At 45.3% G+C, this 22,588-nt stretch overlaps 2 protein-coding genes across 2 annotated transcripts in view; both read left to right on the top strand.

Annotated features, from left to right (window-relative positions):
* The window catches only part of FBXO16 (F-box protein 16), a 42,475-nt gene extending 38,942 nt beyond the window's left edge, over window positions 1-3,533 (top strand). Inside the window, exon 9 of the mRNA XM_038133836.1 lies at window positions 1,688-3,533. Coding sequence (XP_037989764.1) covers window positions 1,688-1,755 — 68 coding nt within the window. The 3' untranslated portion in view covers window positions 1,756-3,533. The remainder of the gene's footprint in view (window positions 1-1,687) is intronic.
* An 8,533-nt stretch (window positions 3,534-12,066) lies between these two features.
* The window catches only part of ELP3 (elongator acetyltransferase complex subunit 3), a 107,702-nt gene continuing 97,180 nt past the window's right edge, over window positions 12,067-22,588 (top strand). Inside the window, exons 1-4 of the mRNA XM_038132552.1 lie at window positions 12,067-12,162; window positions 12,667-12,766; window positions 17,352-17,490; window positions 21,226-21,296. Coding sequence (XP_037988480.1) covers window positions 12,135-12,162; window positions 12,667-12,766; window positions 17,352-17,490; window positions 21,226-21,296 — 338 coding nt within the window. The 5' untranslated portion in view covers window positions 12,067-12,134. The remainder of the gene's footprint in view (window positions 12,163-12,666; window positions 12,767-17,351; window positions 17,491-21,225; window positions 21,297-22,588) is intronic.

The raw sequence follows: 22,588 nt of genomic DNA, 5'->3' as shown, positions 1-22,588 counted from the left end.
CTGGAGCTGCTCTTGGGGGTTGAGGACAAGGAAGTGCTCTGGATGGTGGGAACCCAGGGAATCCAGAGCACAGGGTCTCCGAAAACACGGAGTCAGAGCGACACAATCCCAAACAATCTGATGCCGTTTCAGTCTGGGGTCGGCTTTGGAAGCTCCTCCTGGTGCATCCCGGAGCTGCTCAGGGTCAGGAGCCTGCTGGAAAAGCCTTTTTGGGGTCTCTGGGAAGTCCTGGTGGTTCGCCCAGGGATTGTCACTGTGAGGGTTTCAATCTGTGCAAAAATGGTGAAGAACCTGGAGGGAGCAAAGGAAAAGAGGATTTTGATGGAATACTGTTGGGATTTGAGGGAAAACACCGGGGTGGAGTGATGGGAGATCCTACAGGTAAATGATTATCTGGTAATTATTGGTGATCCCATCTAGATGGGAAATGATGGAGCACGCGGAGACCTCCAGGATCCCTTTGGATCTCCCAAACCTTGCTTTTTTAGCAGATCCATGGGTTAATCTCCATGAGGAGGATTCACAGTGCAAATCCCAAATCCTTGTGACGAGAGAAAGGATCCAAGAAAGAGCTCAGGAAAGCTCTGGAATTGGGCTGGATTAGGGATTGGATTTAAAAAATTCCTTCACTGGAAAGGCTGTCCAGCCCTGGCACAGCTGCCCAGGGTGGAGTCCCCATCCCTGGAGGGATTTAAAATCCATGTGGATGTGGCACTTGGGGACATGGATCCACGGTGGCCATGGCAGTGCTGGGGGAATAATTGGACTTGATTGCCTTGGAGAACTTTTCCAACCTTAACAATTCCACGATTCCATGAATGAGGCCTAGGGAAAACAAAAGTAGGAAGCAGAACATCAACACAATCCTGGCCATAAACTCATCCTGGCCATAAAACTAGCGGGATCAGGCTGGAAAATCCCATTCCCTCATGGGGCTGAAGCCATACAAGGTTTCCATAAAAAAGGCCCCTGATCCTGGAATCCCACAGCCCGGATAAAGTTGGGAATGGGGAGGAGGTGTTTGAGTCTCTCTGAACTTTTCCATGAGGAGAATTCCACTGCTGTCAGGATGTGGCAGAACAGGGAATTCCTGCAGGGATGTGATGTCCCAGGGGATGGGGACATGGAGGATATTGGGACACGCCGGGATGTGCCAAATCCCATCCCTGCTGCATCCAGGAAAATGAAAAACTGTGGAAGGGGTTAGGAGGGAAATGATCTACCCACACCACTGCTGAGGTAAATGATCCCTGAGGGTTGGACCTGGATTAGGAGCAGTTTTGCAAGGAAAAAAGGTGATTTGGGGTTTTTTTGTGTCAGAGAGAGACAAATCCTATCAGAATTCCTTCAGTGACCTCTCCCAGGCCTCTGTGAACTCCACCAGGCTCTTCCCAAAGTAAACATCCCAATTTTGGATCCTGCTGCAGCTGGGCTTTGCCAGGCCGTGTTTGCAGGTTGTCAGGAAGGGACAGAAAAAGGGGAAATGTTTTGATTGATGATTATTTTCCCTATAATGAGACCCCGAGCAGGAATCATCTTCCCACTCAATCCAGATTTGGAAAGGTATTTGAGGTATTAAACGCCAGGAAAATCCCAAGGACTGGCTGAGCTCTTAAATACGTTTAGAAACCTGAATTCTCTGAGTTAATCTGAATTCTCTGATTTTTGCCATTTCTCTCTCGTGCAGCACCTCCTCTGTTTGAGGCTCAGCCCTGGCACATTCCTTCATCCAACCAAGGATCCGACACGGAGTGAGGGAGGATCCACATCATCCTTCATCCAAGCAGAACACAAATTTATCCCCCTGGCACAGGGAAACGACGGGAAAGTTCCTGCTGGCTTTGGGATCTGAACCTGTCTTCCCGTAGCTGGTGCTACATTCCCTTTTCCTTCTGGGCACACCCGGAATATTGACCTTGGAGAAGCTTCCTTAGATCCCTGCCAGAGCTGCTGGACCTCATGGGAGGTTTCTTGTGGATCATTTGGACATCCTGGGGCACATTCCATGGAAAACCTGAAACCTGGAGACAGAATTCCTTTCTCACGTCAAAGCAATTCCGTCTTTTCTGTTGTGACAGCAAGAAGGAAATCAAATCCAACACTCTGGATTTGCACACGGATCCACGAGGAGCTGGAATTTAGGAAATTGGGAATCCCATGCTCTCTCTCGTTGGTCTTCTCTGCAATTTGGGAAATTCCCAGAAAATGCAACAAAGAGCAGTTTTTGAGGATAAGGGGATTGAAAGCACTGTGACCTGAATTTACCCCAGAGAGCTGGGACAAAACTGAGCCTTTCCACACATCAGGAAAAATCATGGCAAGCACACAAATCCGCAGCATTTATGGACAAAAATCACATTTGAGAGGAAATTCCAACACCGATCACGGAGCCACAGGACTATTAAGGCTGGAAAAGACCTTTTAGATCCCCCAATCCCTGCCCATTTCCTCAAACCATGCCCACAGGTTGCCGCATCCACAGGTTTTCCAGACGCTCCCAGGAGTGGGGATTCCATTCAGTGGAATGAAGATTCCATTCTTTCCATGAAGAAATTGTTCCTAATATCCAACCCGATCCTCCCCTGGTGCAACTCGAGGACGTTTCAAGGTGGATTAGGAGGAAACTTCCGCTCTGTGAGCAGATTAATCTGTGTCACCTGAGGGTTTCATGGATTTTGGGAACACCGCGGCATTCCACGGACTGAGAACATCCAAATAACTGATTTGACAACTCAGTGCAGTTGCCTCTCCTAGATTTGGGGTTTTTTTCTGGTTTTTCTGGGTTCTTGGAAGGATGAGTTCATCCCAACCAACATGAAGGCCTAAAACTTGACAAATCTGAGCTGCCACCTCCCAAAAAAATCAGCCAGGAACTTGCAGATGGGAATAATCTCCTGTATCTTCAGATCTGTTAATTATGCAGGAGAACAGACTGACGGATTTTGAAGAAAGCGAAACTTTGAGGATTTGAAGTGAGGTGGAACAAACCAAAACATTCACCAGCATCAATCCCTGGAATTGCAAATCTCTCCTCACCAGCCTTTTCAAAACTTTTTTCCTCCCAAAATTCCCTAAACCGGGGCAGTAGGAAACCAAGTTAAACCAATCACTCCACAGGTGCTTCCTTGGCTTCCTAAACCCAAGATTTTTTATTTTTATTTCCATTAGGCAGCAGCCGAGGGTCAGATCCACTTTCCAAGCATGGAAATTATGTCAACAGTTTATCTTTTCCCATCAATATTCCCTGGAATTGTGCAATTCCCAGGATCTGAGCGGCCTCGGACAGGTTTTGTGCCTTTACTGCTTCAAAAGTGCTCGTTGCACATTTTAAAGCTTAAACCTCTGATTTATATTTTTAAAATTTATTTTATGTTTTAAAAAGTTGTAAATCAGAGAAGGTTTAAGCTTTAAAATGATGCTATAAAATAATAAACAGAACTGTCCAGGAGCGTGTTGAGCCAAGTCAATTATCCTTGGAATAGCAGCAGACCTACAGAAATTAATCAGAATAAAATCAGATGTACTTACGCTGTCTGTAAACATATTTCACATCATTCCTGAGGTCTGGAATTTGAAATGGAGAAGGAAAAAAAAAAGAAAAATCTCCATCAGCTGCTTGGGGCAAAACACATCGAGTGCCTGGAGCTGCAGATGGTCCCTGCCCCACTGCAGAGTTCCCAGATAAGAAATTGCCAAACTGCAGAGCAGGGACTTGGTGCCTTTGGAGATGCGAATTTCCCTGCCCTGCTCGCGTTTCCAGGTCCTGCCCGACCGGAATCGGCCCCAGCCTGTGATTAAAGGCACCTCTCAAAGCCCAGGGGCCACTGAATCAGCGGCAGCGAATTCCAGAGATCAGAATGCCAGCCCTGGGCTACAGCCCCGCTCAGATGTGGGCAACAAAGCCAAACACTCCCTCTGACTCCATCCCAAAACTCCACCTGCGCTTCCCTGGTGTTCCTTGCCCCGGAGGAACGGCACCGTTTGGTACTTGGGAGCCAAAAATGAAGTTTTCCTGATGATTCTGAGCTAAAGAAGCAGAAATCCGGGGGATGAAAAATGTGTGACTTACGTGGATGGCGGCAGCGGGTGGGAGGATTTTTGGGAATGCCCAAAATGGGTATGGAGAGGTGGGAGATGAGGGAAAGGTGAGGAAATGATGCCAGGGAAGCGGGAGCAGGAGGAGAGCATAGTCTCAGCAGCGGCGTTGGGGGTTGAAGGGTTAATGGATGGTTCTGGAAGAGCGTGGAGACCTTGTGGCAAAGGGAGAGCAGCCAGGGAGAGGAAATAAATGCAAGATAAAAAGTTGCTGTAATCAGTGGATGAAGCTGATAAGGAGCAGGGAGCACAGCTCAGCTCCAGGGCTGAGCGAGGAGTTGTTTTTAGGGATGCACGAGGATATGGGAATGTTTGAAATCCACCACCTTGTGCCTGCTGGAGGATGATTTAAACCCGATTTCAACCTGTCCCACCCCAGGATCTGATCTCCAAACGCCCTTGTGCCAACCTCAGTTGTTTTAAAACATCCCAGCGGGTGGGAAGAGCTCCTTCCTTGGGCCCTTTTCCCTCCCTGCAAGCCCTGCTGACCCTGCAGCCCCCAGCCATGAGCGTGGTGCCAAAAACCCCCACAACAGCCCCTGGAACTGGAGATTTTCCAAGAAACTTCTGGATCATCCCACAAATCCCCACAGCAGGTGGCGTGGCCACTGCCAGCATCTCCCTTCAGTTTCATCTGTAATTTCATGGGGTTTTTCCCTTGCTGCCTGTTCTCTGCTCCTCCACGCTCCTGTGTTTCCATCCAGGTAGGTTTGTGACCCACCAGGATCCAGGGATTGACCAGGATGCCACCAGGGAGGAGATCTGGGAGCTGGTGCCGTCAGCAAGGCCCTGGCAAACAGCAACAACCTGGCTGAAGGTCCTTTCCCTCATGAAGCAATTTCTGTGCAAAATCAAAACTTCAAGAATGATTTGCCCAAGAAATAAATCCTCCAGAAGATCCCAGGCAGATCCCAGGGCGCTGCTGAGTGCAGTGCCCACAGCACCCAACAGGAAAATGCTCTCAGAGCTCCTCAGCCATGAGAGTGGTGCCAAAAATCCCCACAACAGCCCCTGGAGCTGGAGATTTTCCAAGAAACTTCTGGATCATCCCACAGATCCCCACAGCAGGTGGTGTGGCCACTGCCAGCATCTCCCTTCAGTTTCATCTGTAATTTCGTGGGGTTTTTCCCTTGCTGCCTGTTCTCTGCTCCTCCACGCTCCTGTGTTTCCATCCAGGTAGGTTTGTGACCCACCAGGATCCAGGGATTGACCAGGATGCCACCAGGGAGGAGATTTGGGAGCTGGCGCCATCAGCAAGGCCCTGGCAAACAGCAACAACCTGGCTGAAGGTCCTTTCCCTCAGGAAGCAATTTCTGTGCAAAATCAAAACTTCAAGAAAGATTTGCCCAAGAAATAAATCCTCCAGAAGATCCCAGGGCGCTGCTGAGTGCAGTGCCCACAGCTCTCAACATGGAAAATGCTCTCAGAGCTCCTCTCAGCCTCTGCTGGAAGTGCTGAAGGAGCTGAATCCTGGCCACAAAAAGAAATCAATTCAGCCTTGACTGTTCAGCTCAAGTGTCACTGACCGTCCCAACCAACGCTGCAGTGACACAGTGCAACCGCCGAGCTCCAGAAGCACAAAAAGCAAAAGCTCTGATTCATCTCCAGCCCCATTTTCTGCACCTCTCCAACACGGAGGAAATGCAACTCCAGTAACTCCCACAGAACTCCATTTACCAAGCGCTTCGAGCGAGTTTTATTGGGTTTTTTTTAATCCAGGCAGCATTTCCTCTCTGCTCACAGGTAGATTTGAGACCCACCAGAATCCAGGGATTGACCAGGATGCTACCAGGAAGGAAATTTGGGAGCTGGTGCCATCAGCAAGGCCCTGGCAAACAGCAACAACCACACAGTTGCCAAGTCCCCAAACAAGACCCGAGGAAATTCCTGAAGTCATGTGAGTTTTAGAAGTTGCTGGATATTCACAGAAGAATCCCAAGCTGATTTTAAAGGATTGAGGCAGAATTTGGGATGCAAGAGAGCCCAGGAGACCTCTGGTCCAAACTCCTGTTCAAGCATAGTCAGATCTGGGATCATCCCAGGTTGTTGAGGGCTTTAGGGCTTCCAAATCTTCCCAAGGAGGAGAGGGCACCACTGCTGTGTGTGGGACATTGTGACACTTTGGGAATCATGGAAAATCCCGAGTTGCAAGGATCATCAAATCCAACTCCTGGCCCTGCACAGACACCCCAAAAATCCTACGCTGTGCCTCTCTGGGAGCGTTGTCCTGGAGCCTTTGGAATGTCACCATTCCCTGGGGATCCTGTTCAGTGCCTGACCCTTTAGGGGAGAACTTTTCCCCAATAAACCTTTTCGCAATAAACCTTTTCCCAATATCCAGCCGCCCCCTTGGCTGTTTGCACCCAGGAACCCCTCAGCCTCTTCCCCCCTCAAACACCCCATTCCCCTTCCCTGCTCCCTCCTCCGTGCACTCCCCGGGAACCCGCGGGTCTCCAGGAGGGATTTTTCTCCTTTTGTCAGGAAAACCCAGCCGGTTTTTCCCTCCTGGAGTCGATGTTTTGCTACCATCTAGCGCTGAGGGGAGCAGCCTCCTCAGGCCCGCGTGGTTCCCCTCAGGGCGGATCCCAGCACCAGCGGGATTTTGGGAAAAAGATCCCGGGAAAACTGGATTTAACGGGGAAATACAACGATCCTATTATTGTGGATTTTAGAAACTGTCCCTTTTAAACTGGTTTTTCCCTCCTGGAGTCGATGTTTTGTTACCATCTAGCACTGAGGGGGCGCGGGCTCCTCAGGCCCCGTGCTTCCCCTCAGGGCGGATCCCAGCGCCCGCGGGAATTTGGGAATGAGACCGCGGGGAAAACTGGATTTCAATGCGGAAACAGGATGATCCCACTACTCGGAGTTTCAGAAATTGTCTCTTTTTAATAGTTTTTTTTCCTCCTGGAGTCGATGTTTTGCTACCACCTAGCGCTGAGGGGAGCAGCCTCCTCAGGCCCGCGTGGTTCCCCTCAGGGCGGATCGCAGCGTCCGCGGGAATTTGGGAAAAAGATCCCGGGGGAAACTGGATTTAACGGGGAAATACAACGATCCTATTATTGTGGATTTTAGAAACTGTCCCTTTTAAACTGGTTTTTCCCTCCTGGAGTCGATGTTTTGCTACCATCTAGCGCTGAGGGGAGCAGCCTCCTCAGGCCCGCGTGGTTCCCCTCAGGGCGGATCGCAGCGTCCGCGGGAATTTGGGAAAAAGATCCCGGGGAAAACTGGATTTAACGGGGAAATACAACGATCCTATTATTGTGGATTTTAGAAACTGTCCCTTTTAAACTGGTTTTTCCCTCCTGGAGTCGATGTTTTGCTACCATCTAGCGCTGAGGGGAGCAGCCTCCTCAGGCCCGCGTGGTTCCCCTCAGGGCGGATCGCAGCGTCCGCGGGAATTTGGGAAAAAGATCCCGGGGAAAACTGGATTTAACGGGGAAATACAACGATCCTATTATTGTGGATTTTAGAAACTGTCCCTTTTAAACTGGTTTTTCCCTCCTGGAGTCGATGTTTTGTTACCATCTAGCACTGAGGGGGTGCGGCCTCCTCAGGCCCCGTGCTTCCCCTCAGGGCGGATCGCAGCGCCCGCGGGAATTTGGGAATGAGACCGCGGGGAAAACTGGATTTAACGGGGAAATACAACGATCCTATTATTGTGAATTTTAGAAACTGTCCCTTTTAAACTGGTTTTTCCCTCCTGGAGTCGATGTTTTGCTTCCACCTAGCACTGAGGGGGCGCGGCCTCCTCAGGCCCCGTGGTTCCCGTCAGGGCGGATCCCAGCGCCCGCGGGAATTTGGGAATGAGACCGCGGGGAAAACTGGATTTCAATGCGGAAACAGGATGATCCCACTACTCGGAGTTTCAGAAATTGTCTCTTTTTAATAGTTTTTTTTCCTCTTGGAGTCGATGTTTTGCTACCACCTAGCGCTGAGGGGAGCAGCCTCCTCAGGCCCGCGTGGTTCCCCTCAGGGCGGATCCCAGCACCACCGGGAATATCGGAAAAAGATCCCGGGGAAAACTGGATTTAACGGGGAAATACAACGATCCTATTGTTGTGGATTTTAGAAACTGTCCCTTTTAAACTGGTTTTTCCCTCCTGGAGTCGATGTTTTGTTACCATCTAGCACTGAGGGGGTGCGGCCTCCTCAGGTCCCGTGGTTCCCCTCAGGGCGGATCTCAGCGCCCGCGGGAATTTGGGAACGAGACCTCGGGGAAAACTGGATTTTAATGGGGAAATAGGATTATCCCACTACTCGGAGTTTCAGAAATTGTCTCTTTTTAATAGTTTTTTTCCTCCTGGAGTCGATGTTTTGCTACCATCTAGCGCTGGGGGCGCGGCCTCCTCAGGCCCCGTGATTCCCCTCAGGGCGGATCCCAGGCCAGCGGGAATTTTGCAACGAAACCCCGGGGAAAATCTGGATTTTAACGGGGAAATAGGATGATCCCAATACTGGGAATTTCAGAAATTGTCCCTTTTTAATCGTCAGCTGTAAGAACAGCCACCAGGATGTTTTTATTCCCTGGGAGTGCTGTCTCCAGGTCCTGGGACAGGGGGGATGTGGAGCTCCCGGAGCAGCTCCAATAAAGATGAAGAAGAGCCTGGAGGATCTCCCTGGCCATGAAAGTCTGAGGGAGCTGGGGCTGTTCAGCCTCGAGAGGAGATAAATGAGAGGGAACCTCATCCCTTGGTGTCCCTGGGTGTCCCTGTGTGCAGGGAGGGCTCAGAGTAGGGCCAGGCTCTGCTCCGGGCCCAGCAATGGCACCAGAGAAATGGGCTGGAAATTATCCCAGCAATTCCACCTGGACATGAGGAAGAACTTCTGCCCTGGGTGGTGCCCAGCCCTGAGCAGACAGCAGAGAGGCTGTGGAATTTCCTCTTTGGGACATTCCAGAGTTGTCTGGACACAATCCTGTGCCCTGTGCTCTGGGATGGCCCTGCTGGAGCAGGGAGGTGGCACCAGTGACCTTCTGTGATCCCGTCCAGCCTGACTCATCCTGGGGCTCTGAGAATCTGCAGATCTGGAATTCTGTGGGGGTGTGAGTGAGCCTGAGATTCTGTGGTCACCTGAGTCTAAGACTTCGTGATTTTATGAGTCGGTGATTCCTTGATTCTGTGAGTCTGTAATGCCACGATTCTCTGATTCTGTAGTTCTGTGATTCTGTGAGATTGCAATTCCGTAATTCCGTGTTTCTGTGAGACTGAAATTCCATGATTCTGTGAGACTGCAATTCCATGATTCTGTGATTCTGTGAATCTCTAATTTCATGATTCTATAATTATGTGAGACTCTAATTCCATGATTCTGTGATTCTGTGAGTCTGTGATTCCATGAACCTGTGATCCTGTGAATCTGTAATTCCATGATTCTGTAATTCTGTGAGGCTGTGATTCCACGATTCTGTGAATCTGTAATTCCATGATTCTGTGATTCTATGAGTCTGTGATTCCACGATTCTGTGAATCTGTGATTCCATGATTCTGTGATTCTATGAGTCTATGATTCTGTAATTCTGTGAATCTGTAATTCCATGATTCTGTAATTTTGTGAGACTGTGATTCCATGATTCTGTGAATCTGTAAGACTCTGAGACTGTGAGTCCATGATTCTTTCATTCCATGAGTCTGTGATTCCATAATTCTGTGATTCTGTGATTCCACGATTTTGCCATTCTGTCATTCTGTGATTCCGTGATTTTCTGATCCTGTGATTCCGTGAGTCTGTGGCTGATTCTGTAGTTCTGTGATCATGTGCGTCTGACATTCTGTGATTCTGAGATTCTGGGAGTCTCTGAATCCGTGACTTTGTGATTCCATGATTCCACGATTCTGTGATTGAGTCTGAGACTGTAATTCTGTGATCCCGTCACTCTGCCATTCTGAGATTCTGGGACTCTCTGACACTGATTCCGTGATTCCATCACTCTGCAGTTCTGGGAGTCTGTGATTCCATGATTTTGTGATTCTGACTGTGGCTCTGAGATTCCATGACTCTCAGATTCCGTGATTCCATGATTCCATCACTCTACACTTCTGGGAGTCTGTGATTCCACGATTTTGTGATTCTGGCTCTGTGATTCCATGACTCTCAGATTCTGAGATTCCATGATTCCATCACTCTACACTTCTGGGAGTCTGTGATTCCACGATTTTGTGATTCTGACTGTGGCTCTGAGATTCCGTGATCCTGTGATTCCTCAATTCCATCATTCTGCACTTCTGAGACTCTGTGACTCTCTGATTCCGTGATTCCATCACTCTACACTTCTGGGAGTCTGGGAGTCTGTGATTCCATGATTTTGTGATTCTGGCTCTGTGACTCTGAGATTCCATGATTCTGTGATTCCATCACTCTACACTTCTGGGATTCTCTGAGACTTGATTCCATGATTTCATGATTCTGTGACTCTGTGACTCTGAGATTCCATGACTCTCAGATTCCATGATTCCATCACTCTGCAGTTCTGGGAGTCTGTGATTCCATGATTTTGTGATTCTGACTGTGGCTCTGAGATTCCATGACTCTCAGATTCCATGATTCCATGATTCCATCACTCTACACTTCTGGGAGTCTGTGATTCCACGATTTTGTGATTCTGACTGTGGCTCTGAGGTTCCGTGATCCTGTGATTCCACAATTCCATCATTCTGCACTTCTGAGACTCTGTGACTCTCTGATTCCGTGATTCCATCACTCTACACTTCTGGGAGTCTGGGAGTCTGTGATTCCATGATTTTGTGATTCTGGCTCTGTGACTCTGAGATTCCATGATTCTGTGATTCCATCACTCTACACTTCTGGGATTCTCTGAGACTTGATTCCATGATTTCATGATTCTGTGACTCTGTGACTCTGAGATTCCATGATTCTCAGATTCCATGATTCCATCACTCTGCAGTTCTGGGAGTCTGTGATTCCATGATTTTGTGATTCTGACTGTGGCTCTGAGATTCCGTGACTCTCAGATTCCGTGATTCCATGATTCCATCACTCTACACTTCTGGGAATCTGTGATTCCACGATTTTGTGATTCTGACTGTGGCTCTGAGGTTCCGTGATCCTGTGATTCCTCAATTCCATCATTCTGCACTTCTGGGATTCTGTGACTCTCTGACGCTGATTCCGTGATTCCATCGCTCTACACTTCTGGGAGTCTGGGAGTCTGTGATTCCATGATTTTGTGATTCTGGCTCTGAGATTCCGTGACTCTCAGATTCCGTGATTCCATGATTCCATCACTCTACACTTCTGGGAGTCTGTGATTCCATGATTTTGTGATTCTGAGATTCTGTGACTCTGAGATTTCGTGATTCCATGATTCCATCGCTTTACTCTCCGAGTCTGTGATTCCATGATTCTGTGATTCCATGAACCTGTGATTCTGTGAATCTGTAATTCCACGATTCTGTGAGTCTGTGATTCCATGATTCTGTGATTCTATGAGTCTGTAATTCCATGATTCTGTAATTTTGTGAGTCTGTGATTCCGTGATTCTGTGAGTCTGTAATTCTCTGAGACTGTGAGTCCATGATTCTTTCATTCCATGAGTCTGTGATTCCATAATTCTGTGAATCTGTAATTCCACGATTTTGTCAATTCCGTGATTCCTTGATTCCCTAATTCCATGAGTCCTTGATTGATTCCTTGATCATTCCTTGATTGATTCCTTGATCGATTCCTTGATCGATTCCTTGATCCAGGTGACTCTGCCTTCACCGGACACCACAACTTTCCACAAATACCATCCAACCGAGCATCTCAACGGCGGCCACACGGGCAGGGGGACCCCAAACCCCCATCTCAAACCCAGGGGGACCCCCAGAACCCCCCAAAACCCGGGATTTTCCCCCCAAAAAAACACCGGGGGGGGGGAAGGGGGCCCCGTCCCCCTCTCGGTGCGGTCCTAGCGCCCCCTGGTGGCCGATGGCGGAACTACACCCTGTTGTGCTGCGCTACGCTTTACGGCGCTTTCGCGACGGCGCGGGGCGGCGTTGCTTTACGGCAGCGCGGCGGGCCGGGCCGCGGGATCCGCCGGGATGAAGCAGAAAAGGAAAAATGAGAAAGGTAAAAAATAAAAACAAACGGACCCGAGGGGCTGGAGCGAGTCCGGGGGAGGGAATAGAGCCGGGGCACGGGCGGCTGAGCGAGCTGGGGGGGCTCAGCCTGGAGAAAAGGAGGCTCGGGGGGACGTTGTGGCGGTGCAGGACTCCCCGACAGGAGGGGACGGCGTGAGGGGAACCGGCCTCAGGCTGTGCCGGGGGAGGCTTAAATTGGATAACAGCAGGGATCTCTTCCCTTAAAGGCCCGTCCAGCCCTGGCACAGCTGCCCAGGGCAGCGGTGGAGTCGCCGTCCCCGGAGGGATTGAAAATCCCTCTGGATGTGGCACTGGGGGACACGGGTGGCCCTGGAATTGCTGGGAATGGTCGGGCTCCGTGCTCTTTTCCAGCCTGAACGATTCCACGGTTCCGCGGCAGGAATTTCAGGGTGGGCTGTGACGAGCAGGAAAATCTCTGATTTTTCCCCTTTTTTCCCGTTTTCTTTCCCGTTCGTGCCCCGTTCCCGCGCAGGGGAGCTGAGCCAGGCCGAGCTGATGGTGATGACCATCGCCGACATCATCCAGCAGCTCCTGGAGGCTCACGAGCAGGGAAAGGACGTGGATCTCAACAAGTGAGTGCCTGGGGGTGGCCCCGGGGCTGGGCACATCCTCAGCTCTCGTTTTCACACCATTTTCTGATAATAAACCCGATGAAAACCTCCAAGAAACTCTCATTGCTTGGGTTTTTTCCCACCTTTTTCTCCCCCATCCCTCACTAATCCTAAATCCATCGCAGAAAGGAGACGTTGACATAGAAGTAACATTCAATCAGATTGTTTTAGCAATGTGTCACACCCAAATTCGTTCACAGAAACTTCTTTGGTTTTCAGATTTGTGGAGGGAAAAATCCTGAACTTGTTCTTTATAGAAATTTCTTCCTCCTTTATTTATTTGGAGTAATAAAACCTGATTCTTTGTTTACAGAAATTCTTTCCTTCTTTATTTTACTGAAGTAAGAAATCCTGAATTTGTTGTTTACAGAAAAATTTTTCCTTCTTTATTTATTTGGAGTAATAAAAGATGGATTGGATGTTTATAGAAATTTCTTTCTCCTTTATTTATGTGGAGGAAGAAATCCCGAATTTGATATTTAAAGGAATTTTTTCCTTATTTATGTGGAGGAAGAAATCCTGATTTTGTTGTTCATAAGAATTTCTTTTTCCTTTATGTACATGGAGTAAGAAATTCTGAATTTTTTTATTTACAGAAATTCCCTCCTCCTTTATTTAAGTGCAGTAATAAAACCTGAATTTGTTATTTGCAGAAATTCCTTCTTCCTTTTTTATGTGGAGTAAGAAATCCTGAATTTGTTGTTCATAAGAATTTCTTTCTCTTTTATTTATTTGGAGTACAAAATCCTGAATTTGTTCTTTATAGAAATTCCCTTTTCCTTTATTTATTTGGAGTAATAAAAGCTGAATTTAATGTTTATAGAAATTTCTTCCTCCTTTATTTATTTGGAGCAATAAAACCTGAATTTGTTCTTTATAGAAATTTCTTCCTCCTTTATTTATTTGCAGTAATAAAACCTGATTTTTTTTGTTTACAGGAATCCCTTCTGTTTTTATTTATGTGAAGAAAGAAAACCTGAATTTTTTATTTACACAAATTCCCTCCTCTTTTATTTAAGTACAGTAATAAAACCTGAATTTGTTGTTTGCAGAAATTCCTTCTTCCTTTTTTATGTGGAGTAAGAAATCCTGAATTTGTTGTTTATAAGAATTTCTTTTTCCTTTATTTACGTGGAGTAAAAAACCCTGAGTTTGTTTTCTATAATAATTTCTTTCCCCTTTATTTATTTGGAGCAATAAAACCTGAATTTTGTTTACAGAAATTCCTCTTTTATTTATATATGTGGAGCAAGAAAACCTGAATTTGTTCATAAGAATTTCTTTCTCTTTTATTTATTTGGAGTACAAAATCCTGAATTTGTTCTTTATAGAAATTCCTTTTTCCTTCATTTATTTGGAGTAATAAAAGCTGAATTTGTTGTTCATAAGAATTTCTTTCTCTTTTATTTATTTGGAGTACAAAATCCTGAATTTGTTCTTTGTAGAAATTCCCTTTTCCTTTATTTATTTGGAGTGATAAAACCTGATTTTTTTTGTTTGCAGGAATTCCTTCTGTCTTTATTTATGTGAAGAAAGAAAACCTGAATTTTTTATTTACAGAAATTCCCTCCTCCATTATTTAAGTGCAGTAATAAAACCTGAATTTGTTATTTGCAGAAATTCCTTCTTCCTTTACCCACGTAGAGCAAGAAAACCTGAATTTCCCCCACTTTTTTCCACTTCATTGACATAATTATAAACTTTTTCCTGGAAATTCCTGCCAGGAATTGAGGTGAACTCAGCTCCAGGCTGGGTGTGAAGGGTTTAACATGAATTAATCACCACCAGGAATTAAACATCAGCCAGAATTATCCCTGGGAACGGGCCAGCAGCAGCCTCGCCAGCCTCAAAGTCAGGAGAAAACCAAATTTTGGGGGAAAACAGAAAATAAAATCCACTGAGAACAGACTTTGGTGTTTGCACTCACGCTGCAGCTGTTTGTGTTTAATTCTTCTCCCTTCAGAGCAGATCTGGAGGAGCCTGCCAGGATCTCTGTGGCAAAAGTGGAAAGGAAGGCAAATTTTGGTGTTTTTTGGTGATTTTGGGTGTTTTTTGGTGATTTTGGGTGTTTCTGGTTGCAGGCTGAAGACCAAAACCTCGGCCAGGTCCAGGCAGCTGTGAGTTGATGTTTGGTGTTTGCACACACACTGCACCTTTTGGGTTTAATTCTTCTCCTTTCAGAGCAGAACTGGAGGAGCGTGCCAGGATCTGTGTGGCAAAAGTGGAAAAGAGGGCAAATTTTGGTGTTTTTTGGTGATTTTGGTGTTTCTGGTTGCAGGCTGAAGACCAAAACCTCGGCCAGGTCCGGGCAGCTGAGTTGATGTTGGTGTTTGCCCACACACTGCAGCTGTTTGTGTTTAATTCTTCTCCCTGCAGAGCAGAACTGGAGGAGCCTGCCAGGATCTGTGTGGCAAAAGTGGAAAGGAAGGCAAATTTTGGTGTTTTTGGTGATTTTAGGTGTTTTTTGGTGGTTTTGGGTGTTTCTGGTTGCAGGCTGAAGACCAAAACCTCAGCCAGGTCTGGGCGGCACTGAGTTGATGTTTGGTGTTTGCACTCACACTGCAGCTGTTTGTGTTTAATTCTTCTCCCTGCAGAGCAGATCTGGAGGAGCCTGCCAGGATCCATGTGGCACAGATGGAAATGAGACCAGATTTTGATGATTTGGGTGGTTTTTGGTGATTTTGGGTGTTTCTGGTTGAAAACCTCATTCAGGTCTGGGCATCTGTGAGTTGATGTTGGTGTTTGCACTCACGCTGCAGCTTTTGGGTTTAATATTTCTCCTTCAGAGCAGAACTGGAGGAGCCTGCCAGGATCTGTGTGGCAAAAGTGGAAAGGAAGGCAAATTTTGGGTTTTTTTTGTGATTTTGGGTGATTTTTTGGGTGATTTTGGTGTTTCTGGTTGCAGGCTGAAGACCAAAACCTCGGCCAGGTCTGGGCAGCTGTGAGTTGATGTTTGGTGTTTGCACTCACACTGCAGCTGTTTGTGTTTAATTCTTCTCCCTTCAGAGCAGATGTGGAGGAGCCTGCCAGGATCCCTGTGGCACAGATGGAAATGAGAACAGATTTTGGTGATTTTTTGGGTGATTTTGGGTGTTTCTGGTTGCAGGCTGAAGACCAAAACCTCGGCCAGGTCCGGGCAGCTCTGAGTTGATGTTTGGTGTTTGCACTCACACTGCAGCTTTTGGGTTTAATTGTTCTCCCTTCAGGGCAGATCTGGAGGAGCCTGCCAGGATCTGTGTGGCACAGACGGAAATGAGAACAGATTTTGATGATTTTGGGTTTTTTTGGGTGTTTCTGGTTGCAGGCTGAAGACCAAAACCTCAGCCAGGTCCAGGCAGCTGAGTTGATGTTTGGTGTTTGCACACACGCTGCAGCTTTTGGGTTTAATTCTTCTGCCTGGAGAGCAGTTCTGGAGGAGCCTGCCAGGATCTCTGTGGCAAAAGTGGAAATGAGAAGAGATTTTGGTGATTTTGTGTGGTTTTTGGTGTTTTTGGTGTTTCTGGTTGCAGGCTGAAGACCAAAACCTCGGCCAGGTCCGGGCAGCTGTGAGTTGATGTTGGTGTTTGCACTGCAGCTTTTGGGTTTAATATTTCTCCCTTCAGAGCAGAACTGGAGGAGCCTGCCAGGATCTGTGTGGCAAAAGTGGAAAGGAAGGCAAATTTTGGGGTTTTTTGGTGATTTTGGGTGTTTTTTGGTGATTTTGGGTATTTCTGGTTGCAGGCTGAAGACCAAAACCTCGGCCAGGTCTGGGCAGCTGTGAGTTGATGTTGGTGTTTGCACTCACACTGCAGCTGTTTGTGTTTAATTCTTCTCCCTTCAGAGCAGATGTGGAGGAGCCTGCCAGGATCCCTGTGGCACAGATGGAAATGAGAACAGATTTTGATGATTTTGGTGTTTTTTGGTGATTTTGGTGTTTCTGGTTGCAGGCTGAAGACCAAAACCTCGGCCAGGTCCGGGCAGCTGTGAGTTGATTTTGGTGTTTGCACTCACACTGCAGCTGTTTGTGTTTAATATTTCTCCCTTCAGAGCAGATGTGGAGGAGCCTGCCAGGATCCCTGTGGCACAGATGGAAATGAGAACAGATTTTGATGATTTGGGTGTTTTTTGGTGATTTTGGGTGTTTCTGGTTGCAGCCTGAAGACCAAAACCTCGGCCAGGTCCAGGCAGCTGAGTTGATGTTGGTGTTTGCACACACACTGCAGCTGTTTGTGTTTAATATTTCTGCCTGGAGAGCAGATCTTGCAGAGCCTGCCAGGATCTCTGTGGCACAGATGGAAATGAGAACAGATTTTGATGATTTTTGTTGTTTTTTGGGTGATTTTGGTGTTTCTGGTTGCAGACAGAAGACCAAAACCTCGGCCGGGTCCGGGCAGCTGTGAGTTGATGTTGTTGTTTGCACTCACACTGCAGCTGTTTGTGTTTAACATTTCTCCTTTCAGAGCAGATCTTGCAGAGCCTGCCAGGATCCCTGTGGCACAGATGGAAATGAGACCAGATTTTGATGATTTGGGTGTTTTTTGGTGATTTTGGGTGTTTCTGGTTGCAGACTGAAGACCAAAACCTCGGCCCGGTACGGGCTGCCGGCGCAGCCGCGCCTCGTCGACATCATCGCGGCCGTGCCGCCGCAGTTCCGGAAGGTTCTGCTGCCCAAGCTGAAGGCCAAGCCCATCAGGACGGCCAGTGGGGTGAGAGAAAAGGGATTTCCCCTCCTTCCCCCGCACCCTCCCTGCTCCCAGCCCAAAATTTGGGTTTAATCCCCACCCAAAAGCAGTGGTGGCGTTGCCTTTTGCACAGGGAAAGGTCTGGGGGGAAGGTTCCTTCCTTGGAGGTTTCCCGGTGGTTGCTGCATCCCTGGAAGTGTCCAAGGGGAGGTTGGAGCAGCCTGGGATAGTGGAAGGTGTTGGGGTTGGGATTTAAGGTCCTTCCAACCCAAAATATCCTGAGATTCCCTGAGGAGAAAGGGGGATTGTGTCCCTGTCTCTGGGGATCTTCTCAGCAGAGCAATTAATTCAATTCGCTGTAAAGCACCTAAATCTGCGTATCCGACCCCAATTTATACTGAAACCACTGAATTTTTTATATCAGACCTAACTGTTTATATCAGACCCCAATTTATACTGAAACCACTCAATTCTTTCTATCAGACCCCAATTTATACGTAAACCACCTAAATTTCCATATCAAACCCCAATTTATACTGAAACCACTGAATTTTTATATCAGACCTAACTCTTTGTATCAGACCCCAGTTTATACTGAAACCATGTAATTTTTTATATCAGACCCAAATTTATACTGGAATCATGTAAATCTTCATATCAAACCCCAATTTATACTGAAACCACACAATTCTTGATATCAGACCTAATTCTTGATATCAGACCCCAATTTATACTGAAACCACTGAATTTTTTATATCAGGCCCAAATTTACACTGAAACCACCTCAATTTCCATATCAGACCCCAAATTTATACTGAAACCATGTAAATCTTCATATCAAACCTCAGTTTATACTGAAACCACCTCAATCTCCATATCAGACCCCAATTTATATGTAAACCACACAGTTTTTTATATCAGACCTAATTCTTTGTATCAGACCCCAGTTTATACTGAAACCATGTAATTCTTTATATCAGACCCAGATTTATACTGGAACCATGTAAATCTTCATATCAAACCCCAATTTATACTGGAACCACTGAATTTTTATATCAGACCCCAATTTATACTGAAACCACCTCAATCTCAATATCGAGCCCCAATTTTTACTGAAACCACACAATTTTTTATGTCAGACCCCAATTTATATTGAAACCACATCAATCTCCATATCAGACTCAAATTTATATTGAAACCACCCAATTCTTTCTATCAGACATAATTCTTGATATCAGACCCCAGTTTATACTGAAACCACCTAAATTTCCAAATGAAACCCCAATTTATACTGAAACCACTGAATTTTTATATCAGGCCCAAATTTACACTGAAACCACCTCAATTTCCATATCAGACCCCAAATTATACTGAAACCACCTAATTCTCTGTATCAGACCCAAATTTATAGTGAAACCATGTAAATCTTCATATCAAACCTCAGTTTATACTGAAACCACCTCCATTTCCATATCAAACCCCAATTTATACTGAAACCACTGAATTTTTATATCAGACCTAACTCTTTATATCAGACCCCAGTTTATACTGAAACCACTGAATTTTTATATCAGACCCAAATTTATACTGAAACCATGTAAATCTTCATATCAAACCCCAATTTATACTGAAACCACACAATTCTTTATATCAGACCCCAATTTATACTAAAACCACTGAATTCTCCATTTCAGACCTAACTCTTTATATCAGACCCCAGTTTATACTGAAACCACCTAAATTTCCAAATCAAACCTCAATTTATACTGAAACCACTGAATTTTTATATCAGACCCCAATTTACACTGAAACCACCTCAATCTCCATATCAGACCCAAATTTATACTGAAACCACTGAATTTTTTATATCAGATCTAACTATATCAGACCCCAGTTTATGCTGAAACCACTGAATTCTTTATATCAGACCCAAATTTATTCTGAAATAATGTAAATCTTCATATCAAACCCCAATTTATACTGAAACCATGTAAATCTTCATATCAAACCTCAGTTTATACTGAAACCACCTCAATCTCAATATCGAGCCCCAATTTTTACTGAAACCACACAATTTTTTAATGTCAGACCCCAATTTATATTGAAACCACATCAATCTCCATATCAGACTCAAATTTATATTGAAACCACTGAATTTTTTATATCAGACCCCAGTTTATACTGAAACCATGTAAATCTTCATATCAAACCTCAGTTTATACTGAAACCACTCCGTTCTTTATATCAGACCCAAATTTATACTGAAACCACTGAATTTTTATATCAAACCCAAATTTATACTGAAACCACTCAATTCTTCCTATCAGACCCAAATTTATACTGAAACCACCTAAATTTCCATATCAAACCCCAATTTATACTGAAACCACTGAATTTTTATATCAGACCCCAGTTTATACTGGTACAGCCTAATTCTCCGTATCAGACCCAAATTTATACTGAAACCATGTAAATCTTCATATCAAACCCCAATTTATACTGAAACCACTCAATTCTTTATATCAGACCCCAATTTATACATAAAGTACGTAAATTTCCATATCAAACCCCAATTTATACTGAAACCACGGAATTTATATATCAGACCCGAAATTATACTGAAACCACCTCAATCTCCATATCAGACCCCAATTTATACTGAAACCTCTGAATTTTTATATCAGACCCAAATTTATACCAAAACCATGTAAATCTTCATATCAGACCCCCATTTATACTGAAACCACTCAATTCTTTATATCAGACCCCAATTTATACTGAAACCACACAATTCTATCAGACCTAATTCTTTTTATCAGACCCCAGTTTATACTGAAACCACCTCAATCTCCATATCAGAGCCCAATTTATACTGGAACCACTGAATTTTTATATCAAACCCCAATTTATATTGAAACCACCTCAATCTCAATATCAGACCCAAACTTATACTGAAACCACTGAATTTTTATGTCAGACCTCAATTTATACTGAAACCACCTCAGTCTCCATATCAGACCCCAATTTATACAGAAATCCCACAATTCTTTCTATCAGACCTAATTCTTGATATCAGACCCCAGTTTATACTGAACCAACACAATTTTTTATATCAGACCCCAATTTATACATAAATGACTTAAATTTCCATATCAAACCCCAGTTTATACTGAAACCACACAATCTTTTATATCAGACCCCAATTTACACTGAAACCACCTCAATCTCCATACCAGACTCAAATTTATACTGAAACCACTGAATTTTTTATATCAGACCCCAGTTTATACTGAAACCACTGAATTCTCCATATCAGACCCAAATTTATACTGAAACCATGTAAATCTTCATATCAAACCTCAGTTTATACTGAAACCACTCAGTTCTTTATATCAGACCCCAAATTTATACGTAAACCATTTCAATTTCCATATCAAACCCCAATTTTTACTGAAACCACTGAACTTTTATATCAGACCCTAATTTACTGTGAACTGCTTAATTCTCCACATCAGACCCCAACGAATTCATTCATTAATTTATTATTTATTCATATCATGAAACCTGAAATTAAATTAAATAACATTTAATAGGATTCATTACGAATTCCTATTTCTTGCTGGCTTTCTTTTCCCCTTCAAGGCTTGACCCACAGCATCCCTAAAACAATCCCCCGGAAGCCTCCAACCCCCACAACCCTGCGAGAAACTTGGGAATTTTGGGAATTTTGGGGTTAATTCCTGCACATTTCCCTGGCAGATCGCCGTGGTGGCCGTGATGTGCAAACCCCACCGGTGCCCCCACATCAACTTCACGGGCAACATCTGTGTGTGAGTATGGGGGGAGAGCCCAGATGTGCCAGATGTGCCCCTGGGCTGGCTTTGGGGACCCCTCTGTCCTCCAGGGAAGGGTTTGGGGCGCCAGGGTGAGCCTGGAGAAAAGGAGGGAATTTTTCCTGTTTGGAATCCCCATTTTTTTAAGCTGTTAATCCCTCTGAAATTCAATTAATTTAATTAACTTTATCTGCAGTGAGATCTCCCTAAAATTTCGATGTGAAGCAGGAAAATGAGGTAAAATCCACCCGGATTAACTGGGTGAAAATTCCTTTTGAATAGGAATTTTGTCTGGTGTTACCTCAGTGATGTAAACAGGAAAAAAACCAGGAAATACCAAGTGAATCCAGATTACAAAAAGGGCTTAAAAATCTCCTTAAAGATGAGAGGGAACGGACTCGAGTTGCACCAGGGGAGGTCCAGGTTGGATTTTGGGAACAATTCCTGCCTGGAAGGGGTTTTCCATCCCATCTCAGAGGTCTTCTCCATCTTTTCTGGGATCCCAGGACCCCAAATTTCCTTTTTCCAGCCCTGCAGGAGCAGCCACCCCACACCAAACCCTGCTTTTTTCACCTCTTCCTCGAGGGAGAAAACCTCCTCCTTCCATGAGCCAAACCCACCCTTCCCTATTGGCTTCTCACCTCTGTGATTATGAATTTATTATTAATTTCTTCATTAATTTTGTATTCATTTCCTTGGCCTCCAGCTGCCAAAATCAGCTGAGTTTTATTCAAATTAAAGAACAAGAGCTTGGCTTACTTTGAATTCTCTTCCTCACTTCGACTCCGTTCCCTTGAAATCTTGATTTTGGTCTTGATTTTCCCATATTTTCATTTATTTCCAAACATTCCCTGCCGTGAATCCGTGAAATTTTCCAGGTCTGAAACAGCTTGGACTGCACAAACCCTTTGCCAGCAAATTAATGTGGGCATGGCGATTTAATAATTAATTTCTAATTAATTATGATGGTGGGGTGAGCTGGCAGTGAGGAAATAAATCAATTATCAGGGAATAAAATCTCAATTATCCCAAACAGGATTGATTGGTGGAGGTGGGATCTGCTCCATCAGGAAAATTCCCTGGATGCTCCCTCACCTTTCCTGCTGGAGCCTGAATTCATCTTTGGAATATTTTGGTTTTTTAAAAAAAAGCATCCCTAAGCTCAGGAAAAAAAAAAAACACCATCAAAATGTTAAAATTCCCTGAATTTCTGGGAAAGTGGATGGTGATCTTTCAATTTTACAGCTCTCCATGCCAAAAAAAAATTGATATTCTGCATGGAATAAAGT

The sequence above is a fragment of the Motacilla alba genome, chromosome 3 (assembly GCF_015832195.1).
Source record: "Motacilla alba alba isolate MOTALB_02 chromosome 3, Motacilla_alba_V1.0_pri, whole genome shotgun sequence".
NCBI lineage: Eukaryota > Metazoa > Chordata > Aves > Passeriformes > Motacillidae > Motacilla > Motacilla alba.
The sequence above is the reverse complement of the archived record's forward strand: the minus strand, read 5'-3'. Positions and strand labels throughout refer to the sequence as shown.